We start from the raw sequence: 11,921 nt of genomic DNA on the forward strand, positions 1-11,921 counted from the left end.
CCCTAGTTTCATTCACATAACCCAAATTCTGGGAAAATATTCACCCAAAGTACTTAAATTGGAAACAGGTTAACGGAAATTGTCGTTCCTTCCGCGTGAATAAGCCTCCCTGATTATCCAAGATGGCAGCAGCGATGGATGTTGACACACCGAGCGGTAACAACAGTGGAGCGAGCAAGAAGCGCTTTGAAGTCAAAAAGGTATCTTTCTTTAAAGCAGCTGAGGTCAAATTAAATAAATGTTTTACGTCGTTAGCAGTGGCAGAAGGCTGCGAGCTACTACAGCTCAGTGCTTCCAGCAGCCTAAGCTCTCAAGGTAAAGCTAGCGCTAGCTACGAACCTGTTAGCATAGCACATTGTGAATTTGAATGCGTCATGCCTATAGGGAAAGTGCATTGAAACTTATATCTATTGAAAGAGATCACAATTCGTTACTAGCTGTCCAACAACAACTATATTTAGCGAAACAGATAAACCGCCTGTGACTAAAGATAAATTAATGCTACCCTAAATGCTAATTTAGCTCAGTCAGCTAGCTTCAACTGTCGAGATTTCAAGCTGGAAAAATAAATTAGTTCTGTTATTTATTGTTTATGTTTTGTCTTGACGTTTTTTAGCCTTACCAATGTCATTTTGGTTTGATATATAATGAAGCAGTCCGTTCTTTTACTTTCGGAGGGGTTAGCATTTTTTGAATAGGTTGTTAGCCTTCTTAAACACAGAAGTTAGACTCAATCTCCACTTTCATTCTGATTTCGCAGTCAAACACACTTGCGTTGTTATTGTTTCTGACGTGAGAGGTGGTATATTTTCAGGTTTTAATGATAATGGGTTATACATTTTCACACATTTGCATTGAAAGATCTTTAGGTGATAATATACAGAAATACCTCCCTGTTTTATATTTCATATAATGGTCAGGTTGAACGTCATCTGCCTAATAGTGTGCCCCTGAAGGTGTACTGTGGGATCTAGCACCAAGGTGGTGTTAGTCATGTAAAGCTGGGCACACAATACACACATTTCAGTCTGAAAAGACTTGGAGTAAACACTAATAATCTGTTTTCAGCAGATTTAAAGACTGGACATCACACACCTGATCGTCACCGCCGTACCTGACGAAAGATCACAGACTACATGTTTGTTAACCTAAATAAAGCCAATTAAGTGCATCAAATTCTAACAAGTGCGATGTTATTAAATGTTATACCAGTTATTTTCACCAGGTGTTCACTCTTGGCATTCCTGAACCATTTAGTTTATCCTGTGTGCTCTTGACACCTTCCTTTTAGAACCAACATTGACTTTTTTCAGCATCGTGTGCTACAGCATCTCATCCTCATTGGACCGCACGGACCATCCTTTGTATCTTAAAAGACAATTTTCATTATTTGCCATATCTGTTAGTGGTCATAATGTTATGCCTGATTGGTTTATATGTAGCTTTATGTGCTTTTACGTTCTCGTTGCATGTCAGGCTGTGTACTCTAGACCATCTAGAAAATTGTCCCTATTTCTTTTGGTCCCCAGTGGAATGCTGTGGCGCTGTGGGCCTGGGACATAGTGGTGGATAATTGTGCCATCTGTAGGAACCACATCATGGATCTCTGTGAGTTCACTTGAACCTGACAACAAACATCTGTTTTCAAAGTAATGATTTTGGCATTCCTGAAAGCTTTTCCTGTCCTCCTGCAGGTATAGAGTGTCAGGCCAACCAGGCTTCTGCGACATCGGAAGAGTGCACCGTAGCCTGGGGTGTCTGCAATGTGAGCGTGCAAATCTACGACTGCCTTTGAATTTGTCAGGATGTTTTCACCTTAATCGTTGTTAATCATTTCTCATGAGGCTTTTTAAGATATTTAATATCTTCTTATGGAAATTATTAGTCTAAATCATCCGCACTTGAAATTCCCTCAAAGGTAAAGAAAATATTGTTAATATGGGTCAAACATTTGGCAAAAATAAGTTTTTGTGTTATTGACAATAACGTTTTAAAAACTGAGTATGGCATAGAACACCAAGAAATTTCACTATATCATTTCTAAACCTAACTTAAATATTTGTTTGATATTACTGAAATCTGACTTTTTCTTAGCAGAATATTACATTTGATGAGCTTTTTAGTAGAAAACTATTGCATGTGTTTGACCCCTAGTTTCAGATTTAAACATTTGAGCTCATTATTCTAGACCTTGGTCTTTGGCCACAAATCCATTAAGCACTATGGTGATTCAAAACGTAAGAGAGACTAGTCAGGTTGGCAGAAAAATACAAAATAGTTATAAAGTTGCTTCAATTCTGGGTTTTAACTCGATATATTTTTTTTTCCCACAGCACGCCTTTCATTTTCACTGTATATCCCGTTGGCTGAAAACCAGACAGGTCTGTCCGCTGGACAACAGAGAGTGGGAGTTTCAGAAGTGAGTATGATCGGCTGTTGTTGAGTATTCGGAAATAATTTGTAGATTCTCCTCGTTTGCTGATCTGTAGCCTCACTGTGAAGCGTTTAGTACAAACAACTGTATTGACGCCACATCATCTGTCTCTGTCATGTCTCCACAGATACGGACACTAGTTGTTATGATACTGATCTGGTTTATGGCTTCTGCGAGCATCGGCCTCTCTACCTTTGTATTTTCCCCTGCTTACAATAACTAGATGTTGTTTTACACATTTGTTCTGAGATGTTTCAAGTACCTAAATAAAGAGTAATGTTATCACAAACAGACCCTGGATTGGTTGCACTTGATGGCTTTCTAATGGGACAATGGTTATATTATTATGAAACACACTGTGAATTGAAATAAGGTTCGGCATGTCTATAAACCACAATGTGGTGGACAAAATCCTGAGTGTCCGCAGGACTGTCACAGAGCAGTAATCCTGTGGCAGAAAGCCGGACAATTCAACAGGATTTAGGTGACCTCCTAAGCCACTGTTTAAAGCAGATTCATGGAAAATCTGGTTCCGTATTTAGTGAAAAAGTACGAAGTATTAGGGCCAAGCTATGAGATTTTGTTTTTAAAGAATAAAGTCATCATTTTTTTGACCACTCATACAAAAAGCACAGTCCTCCATGGGTTTAAATGAATGTTCAGCATCTTCTGAAGGTATACTTTAGTAGCGGTTTCACAAATAAAGACATTGTTAATCTTTTAGCACATCAGCATCAAATTACAGGTCCTTCTCAAAACATTAGCATATTGTGATAAAGTTAATTATTTTCCATAATGTCATGATGAAAATTTAACATTCTGTTAGGTATTATTTAGTCAACTCAGAGGTAAGAACGATACAGTCAGAGTTACTTGTGACAAGGGTAGCCCACTTTGCAGTGAAACTACAAAGTTTTTGACACCCTATCTCTTTATTTATATACACAGTTCAACAGACAGTTCAGACAGGGTGTATGTGTGTGAGACGGAAAGGAGGCTGGTTCACACAGAGATAACAATGATCTCACACACACAGGGAGGAAGGCATAGTGCAGGTGCCTTGCAACCCAAAGTTTTACATGAGTGATAACAAGTTTTTGCACCCATCCAACAGTCCCTCCTTTTATCACAAGTAAAAACATTTAATATAAAAACGAGTAAGAAAAATACTTTGTATGAGCGAAAACCCACGGACGGTAAACAGATTATATTTTGTGGGAAATACTCATACGGCCCCGCCGCCCTCGGCGACCATTAAAGTTAAATGTTGATTAATACTTGAAATCATAAAAATAAAGAATAATACTTGAAATCATAAAATAAAAGAATAATACTTGAAATCATAAAAATAAAAGAATAATACTTGAAATCATAAAAATAAAAGAATAATACTTAATGAAAACAGTGAAACATAATAAAGGAATTTAAAAATCTGCCCTGTTTATGTCATCATTGTACTTTTTCTCATTTCACTTAAGCAACAACTTCTTCCGATTTTCTGCTGTAAGGTTATTTTATGAAATACAATGTATGAGTACACTCAGGCTTTTGATGTGATTTATTTACAACATGTCATCATAATCGTCCCCTTCATTTTCGTGCATTTCTACCTGGTTCAGTGTTGCATATGCCACCATGAACAATACCAGAAATTCTGTAGGAATGGATGTGCGTCATGTTCTTCCGTCAGTGTTCTGAGATGGGTCCCGTCTGATGTCCATCTCTTCTGGTTCGGTATCACCTCCTGTGGATCCTGCTTTAGATAGAGAAAGAGTCCTGCTACCAGAATTAAGCTCAGGCTTATCAGTCCTGTCCACATGTTACAGAGAGCCATTTTATAATTGGGCGCAGATCAGCTGTTTTCTTCACCGGTTTGAGACGCTGGGCCATCTTTGAACCCGGACTTCCTCTGCTACCCCGTCGGTTGGTTTGGCTCCTGTAACGGCAAAACTGGCTTACAGTGGCTTTTATGGATCCAGGAAGGCCTCTCTGCTATTTTCAGAGCTGTGGGCGTTGTCAGGAGTATTTGAAACGGCCCTTTCCACCGAGGAGTGCTCCAATCCTTCCAGTGGAGTGTCTTAATCAGGACCAGGTCTCCAGGCCTCATTCTGTGGGATAGGAGCAGAGATTATCGGCAGACCACTGGACATTTGTTCTTCTTTTGTCTGCAACATTTTATTCATCCACTCAGCTAATGAAGTTTCTTGTTGTGCTTTCTCTATTTCATTCATGTCAGAGGGCAGAGAAAACGGTCTGCCATGTACTATTTCTTTGAGAATACAAATTCACATCAGCAACTTGGTGTCACGTGATCTCAGACTCAGAACATAGTGGGTGGAGTTATACAATGATGTACAGTAGGTGGCAAATGGAGTAAAACCAGTTTGATTTGGAGTTATTCTCATCCATAATTTAACCAGGGATAGGCATCCGGGCCATGGCCTCCCTGTTTCTTCCATTGTTTTCCTTAATCTTTAACTGAAACCCTAATGCATTAGAACTTAGATCTATTAATTTATTTACAAAATGAGTTCCATTATCTGACCTTATAATCTGTGGGATACCATATGTGGGGAAGAAATGTGTCACTAGGTTCATCTATTGCAACTAGGCAATATTTCTTCCCCCGTGTTTGCAACAAATTATGCATGATCTGCAAAAATTATTTGCATAGTCAGAAAAATTTATAGTGTAGCAATAATGCTTTACCAGATGTGACATATTCCCCCCTTGACACGTGGGTCTTCCCAATGTGTCACTGTAGCCGCTGTGTTGTATAAATTATTTTTGTGAGGATTGGTTTATCTTCTATCTGATAGATGTCATCTTTTTTCTGTGCTCCTCTCTATAGCCAGGCCTTTATTTCTGTCTTGGTTGCTGACTGTTGGGCGTCTTTCAGCACGTCTGTGTCTATAAATAGCAGATCTGACATTTTCTCTTTAATAGGTTGAAATGAGTTAGTTCTGTCCCTGATGATGTTTTAAAACCTCTATTTTGCCAAATCTTAGCATGGTGATGTACTGATCCGAAAACATATTGGCTGTCTGTGTATATAGTAAGTATTTGTCCCTCATGTAGTTCACATGCTCTTACTACAGCATATAATTCTGCTGTTTGGGCTGAGCATGTATTGGGTAGAGATTTAGCTTCTATTATCCTATCGATGGTTGTTACTGCATAACCAACTCTATTCTTTCCATATTCATCTTTAGATGCTGAGCCATCTACAAACACAACACATGAATCTGGTATAAGGGTTTGAGAAATGTCTTGTCTGGGTTTGGTGTCTTCTTCAACTTTTGCTTTATAAGAATGTGGTTTCCATCTTCTGCAGTAGGTATTAGAGTACTTGGATTTAAAGGGCACATCTTTTTAGAGTTATGTTTGGCTGTGATAATAATAGTGATGTCAGTGTGATATGCCTTGCATGTAGCGTCAGGTGCTTCTCTTAATATTTCTGACTTCAACATATCTTGTATTACTGACTGAGTATCTTCTTCAGCTTCTGGCTTTAAGGGGTATTGGCGGACTAATGGCCTTTTTTCAGATATTAGTTTTAACCTTGTATGGTGGGAACCCCTTTATAAGCCCTACATCAGTTGATGATTGGGACCACAGTTCAGGTGGGACAGCAGCTAGGGCAGGATGCATGTTGCTCTCTTTGCTCTCAGCTAAGCCCTGTATTTGTCCCTCTGCCTCATCTAAATGTGTCCTTGGATGGACTTTGACTATCCACGCCAGAATGAGCTTCCAGATTCCTGTATTAGGATCTACTTTTGACAGTGTCAGTGCTGTTCCTGCAGAGGTTTAAAGCCTCTGTTTTTCCAAATTCTTATTATTCTTTTTTATCATATTTTATAAAGTAAGTCCTTATTACATTTAAAAATGAGATCACTATTTTTGGTAGTTGCTATTATTATAAATAATGCTTGGTTTAGTTCTTATTAAAAATAAAAAATAAAAACTCACTCACTGATGAACACAAAAAATGAAGGGCATAATATATCTTATAATCTTAGTTTATCTTACCCAGTTTTATAGATACAACATACAGTTTCAGTCAGCTTTGTATTTAGTTCAAGTAACTAAAGTTTGTTTCAATTAACTCAAGTTTTCTCTATTTCAGTCCAGTCCAGTAATTCTGTTAAGGTTCATTTAATCTTATGTTAAGTTTGAGTCTAATTCAATCATTTTGAACCTAACTGGAAAAAGTCTAAACATCTGTTAAAATCTTTTTGTTTTACCATAGAGAACTGACCTAATATATTATGGTAATGTTGAGGACTCTAATTTTTACATAACATGAAACAGACATTTATTTCACAAAAACAGAAAGTCAAATACAGACATTTGGCCACATGAAAGTTTAAATAACCTGTTTGTAAAAGAATTAGGAAAAATTGAAGACGGATCTATGAACTTTCTTATGGTTATCAGTATTTTTAATACAGGTAGAACCTTTGCTATCTTTATATAATTTTTCGAAAAAGATTCTGGAAACCTTATTAAGATATAAATTTGGCAAAGATCATCAGAACATCAGACCTTTATTAGCGCTTTTAAGGTCCCTCAAAGATGCATTACAATGAAATCAGTCATTCCCATTCACACACATTCACACACTACTTACTTATTTCTCTGTCAGAGTCATTTTATTTGCAACAATTTGAACATAATTTGACTTCTATTATTCTTAAAATGCACATCGTTTCCTCATAACCCCTTTTGTTTCCACAAGGTCTGTTTTGAACGCTTCAATTCTTTTTTTTTTTATTCACCAAGAATCAATAAGGTGGTCTTAGTGGGTCCACCTTAAAGGTGTTATCTGTTGGGTGTCATGTTATCATTGTCAGGTCAGTGAGGTTCATAAGTCAGTCAGAACCTTGGTCATTTGGTCTGTTCTCATAATGTTTCATAGATCCAGCCTATGATTAGTCAGCAAAACTTCCACCTATAGGAGAAAAATTGATTGTTAAGAATGAGCTGCATTTCCTAGGAACATTGTCTTCCTCCTGGATGAGCATCACCTGTTGAAAAACTTTCATCATTGTTTGTTTCACATATTCAATCAGATCTTTATATTATACCAGTAGGTGAAGTTGTTAGTATCTCATGTAGACTGATATATACTGTTGCATTTGGAGAGGATCTCAGATTAAATAAACTTAGTTAGAGCTTCAATCCAGGTTCATTTTGTGTCTGCAGACTTTAGCCAATTTTTCTTTTCTTTCTTTTTTTTTTTTATACATAAAGAGCAAGATTCAAAACATTTTCAAAAGGCAGATTGTGGCAGAATGTAACAAAAACTGCTTATTGATTGACAAAATAACATTCAAGCACACAATCACCATATTAAAGGCTCTACTTCTAGAGAATCACTAAACTTCTGAGGTCCGGTTTTGGCCCGCGGACCTTGAGTTTGACACATGCAGGGTAGAGTTACAATTTTATTTTCAGACCTTTCAGCAGAGACAGACTTCTGCTGTTTGCTGAAGTTTTATCTTTGTTTTCAGGCAGCTGCATCTCTTTGTCAGGTCGTTTCACAGAGCTGAAATTTAACTTCTCTCAAAGAGGAAAAATCAAGAATGCAAACAATCTGAGCCAATATGGAATTATTTTCCCTGTAAAATGATCTTTTGCATTTTATCATGATATTGTTAGTAGTATAACACCATAGAATGATTTTTAAAGCACCTGTTTCTCACTAATGCTTGCCTACAAAATATTTTACTCTCAGATTACTTTAACAACATTCTGTTCTCTCTTCTCTAGTCATTGTTCACTGGGTTGTCCAGTTGGACAGTTTCCATGTTGTCCACATTGTCACCTCCTCTTTTAACTTCTTTTACCACGTCCTCTAAAACCACCTCTTAGTCTTTATAATTTGGGGCTACCTTGGTATTCTAAACTGGGATGGGTGGCAGTCCGCCCCCCTTTATTTGTTTTCAGTTAAGCTGAAAGTTTTTTCCTGTGCTTTTCTTAAGGCCTCAGTATTATGGCTATGTCAGTTAAAAGCTGCTCTTGTTGTTTTTTTTTATTCATCTTTTTGTTTTAATCTGTTTATCAACTGTGAGCACTCAGGGACTGAAAAGTCCCCTTTGAAATTATAATCTGGCAAGGTTTTTTATTGTCTCTTGAATCTTTTGAATGCATAATCTCCAGTTTAAGATCCCGTGTAGTTTTAGGATTTCAGTGATAATTAAGTTACCTGAAAATCCGTATTTTTATGCCATCGTGTACATATTTCTGTTAAATCAGAGATTTTCTCTGTTCTTCCCCCATTGTTCTTTGTTATTTTTCTCTTTTTAGTTTTCATTATTGCTAATTTTAGATCCCCTTGTAATTTTAAGACATCCTTTGTATCTAATTTGCCCAAAAACCCATGTTTTTTATTTTTTATTCCATCTATGACAGATCATACCTGCTCCTTTTACATAGTTCTCCATAAACTTTACCTCCCATTCTAAGTCAATTAGTTTACTTTGTTTCTTCCCCATTATGTTTTATGTTAGTTTAATTATAGTATAAATGTCCCAGATAAAAGGTCACTGGCATGAGACTTTAAGGAGAGGACATTAACACGCCCTTCTACTGCGACTAATTCGCAGCGGTGTTAATTTTCTGGAATGAAATCCGACCTGAATCTCCAAAGTCACCAGTACGTAGTTTTAATCTGGGCAAAAGAAAACACAGGACTAGCAGAATCCTGCTATGATTCTATTAAAATGCTTAGTCCTCCAAACACACACAACACAGTCACACAGTTAGTTTCAGGTACCTTGTAATTTTTCTAAGTTAACTTGGTGTTATTTTATGAGCTCAATTTACTCCGTTCTTTTTACTTTTATAGTGCTTATTCTATTCCCTCACAGGGGAATAACCCTTAGTCGTTTTATTTGGCCCCCTTCTTGGCGGGGCCCTACCTTAATTTGTCACTATTCCTTTCACGGTGGAATAAAACCATCTGAATGCAGCGTCCTTACCGGCGACGCACTACCAACGACTTTTAAGTACTTTTCCTATGAACTGTATTTTAAAACTGTCTCACCTCGGAGTTGACTTCTTGGTGACTCTCTGGACCCTGTGAGAGTCACCCCGCGCGAGGAAGGCAATAACCCACTGGCCAGGTGTGAATTCACACACACCGGGACTTTCAGCCACTCCGGCTAAAGGAGGCTGTGCAGCGGTGCTTCGCTCGACGTCAGGCTTCCCCCACGGATCCCAGAGTCACTGTTAAAGCAAAGAGAAATAAGGTTATTGAATTAATCCGGCTTCGAAGGACCAATAAATGTTAGGTATTATTTAGTCAACTCAGAGGTAAGAACGATACAGTCAGAGTTACTTGCAGCAAGGGTAGCCCACTTTGCAGTGAAACTACAAAGTTTTTGACACCCTATCTCTTTATTTATATGCACAATTCAACAGACAGTTCAGACAGGGTGTTTGTGTGTGAGAAAGAAAGGAGGCTGGTTCTCACAGAGATAACAATGATCTCACACACACAGGGAGGAAGGCATAGTGCAGGTGCCTTGCAACCCAAGGTTTTTACATGAGTGATAACAAGTTTTTGCACCCATCCAACACATTCATATATTTTAGATTCATTGCACCCTAACTGAAATATTTCAGGTCTTTTATTGTCTTAATACGGATGATTTTGGCATACAGCTCATGAAAACCCAAAATTCCTATCTCACAAAATTAGCATATTTCATCCGACCAATAAAAGAAAGTGTTTTTAATACAAAATCGTCAACCTTCAAATAATCATGTACAGTTATGCACTCAATACTTGGTCAGGAATCCTTTGGCAGAAATGACTGCTTCAATGCGGCCGTGGCATGGAGGCAATCAGCCTGTGGCACTGCTGAGGTCTTATGGAGGCCCAGGATGCTTCGATAGCGGCCTTTAGCTCATCCAGTGTTGGGTCTTGAGTCTCTCAACGTTCTCTTCACAATATCCCACAGATTCTCTATGGGGTTCAGGTCAGGAGAGTTGTCAGGCCAATTGAGCACAGTGATACATGGTCAGTAAACCCATTTACCAGTGGTTTTGGCACTGTGAGCAGGTGCCAGGTCGTGCTGAAAATGAAATCTTCATCTCCATAAAGCTTTTCAGCAGATGGAAGCATGAAGTGCTCCAAAATCTCCTGATAGCTAGCTGCATTGACCCTGCCCTTGATAAAACACAGTGGACCAACACCAGCAGCTGACACGGCCACCCCAGACCATCACTGGACTGTGGGTACTTGACACTGGACTTCTGGCATTTTGGCATTTCCTTCTCCCCAGTCTTCCTCCAGACTCTGGCACCTTGATTTCTGAATGGACATGCAGAATTGCTTTCATCCGAAAAAAGTACTTTGGACCACTGAGCAACAGTCCAGTGCTGCTTCTCTGTAGCCCAGGTCAGGCTTCTGCCGCTGTTTTCTGGTTCAAAAGTGGCTTTGACCTGGGGAATGCGGCACCTGTAGCCCATTTCCTGCACACGCCTGTGCACGGTGGCTCTGGATGTTTCTATTACAGACTCAGTCCACTGCTTCCGCCAGGTCCCCCAAGGTCTGGAATCGGCCCTTCTCCACAATCTTCCTCAGGGTCCGGTCACCTCTTCTCGGTTGTGCAGCGTTTTTCTGCCACCACTTTTTCCTTCCCACAGACTTCCCACTGAGGTGCCTTGATACAGCACTCTGGGAACAGCCTATTTGTTCAGAAATGTCTTTCTGTGTCTTACCCTCTTGCTTGAGGGTGTCAATAGTGGCCTTCTGGACAGCAGTCAGGTCGGCAGTCTTACCCATGATTGGGGTTTTGAGTGATGAACCAGGCTGGGAGTTTTAAAGGCCTCAGGAATCTTTTGCAGGTGTTTAGAGTTAACTCGTTGATTCAGATGATTAGGTTCATAGCTCGTTTAGAGACCCTTTTAATGATATGCTAATTTTGTGAGATAGGAATTTTGGGTTTTCATGAGCTGTATGCCAAAATCATCTGAATTAAGACAATAAAGACCTGAAATATTTCAGTTAGTGTGCAATGAATCTAAATATATGAATGTTAAATTTTCATCATGACATTATGGAAAATAATGAACTTTATCACAATATGCTAATATTTTGAGAAGGACCTGTAGTAAATGCAGCTAATTCGAAATTTTCAGTTTTTCACAAATTTTACTGCAAAAGCCGTAAACTGATGCAAAAAGTGTATATTTAATATCAATGATTAATTACGTAATTTCAGACCTCCTGATTGGTCGTCTGACCCCGTCCCACCAGCAAACCCTTTACCCACCATCCTCTGTGCTTCATCTTTCCCAACCGCCTCATCCCCGGAAATGCACTCTGTAAATGCCCACCATGGGATTAAGGGCCAAAATAATATACACAGGTACAATTTTTTATATAGGAAGCAAAAAAAAAAACATACACAAATGAAGTCATGGACTTGCCAATTAAAATAGCATAAAATGCAAGTTAGAGCTATAATAAAACCTG

At 38.6% G+C, this 11,921-nt stretch overlaps 1 protein-coding gene across 1 annotated transcript; it reads left to right on the plus strand.

Annotated features, from left to right (window-relative positions):
- The first annotated feature begins 44 nt into the window (after nt 1-44).
- On the plus strand, nt 45-2,727 carry LOC124864508 (RING-box protein 1). Its single transcript, XM_047359317.1, has 5 exons — nt 45-200; nt 1,530-1,608; nt 1,695-1,765; nt 2,334-2,419; nt 2,562-2,727. Exons 1-5 carry the CDS (start codon nt 123-125, stop codon nt 2,572-2,574), a joined length of 327 nt encoding a protein of 108 aa, XP_047215273.1. The 5' UTR covers nt 45-122; the 3' UTR covers nt 2,575-2,727.
- The last annotated feature ends 9,194 nt before the right edge of the window (nt 2,728-11,921 follow it).

This window comes from Girardinichthys multiradiatus, chromosome Y (assembly GCF_021462225.1).
Source record: "Girardinichthys multiradiatus isolate DD_20200921_A chromosome Y, DD_fGirMul_XY1, whole genome shotgun sequence".
In the NCBI taxonomy this organism is placed as follows: Eukaryota; Metazoa; Chordata; class Actinopteri; order Cyprinodontiformes; family Goodeidae; genus Girardinichthys; species Girardinichthys multiradiatus.

Coding starts and splice junctions, on each gene's coding strand:
- LOC124864508 (XM_047359317.1), top strand. CDS start 123: ATGGCAGCAGCGATGGATGTTGACACACCGAGCGGTAACAACAGTGGA. Junction 201..1,529: donor AGCGCTTTGAAGTCAAAAAG/GTATCTTTCTTT, acceptor TTTGGTCCCCAG/TGGAATGCTGTGGCGCTGTG. Junction 1,609..1,694: donor GAACCACATCATGGATCTCT/GTGAGTTCACTT, acceptor GTCCTCCTGCAG/GTATAGAGTGTCAGGCCAAC.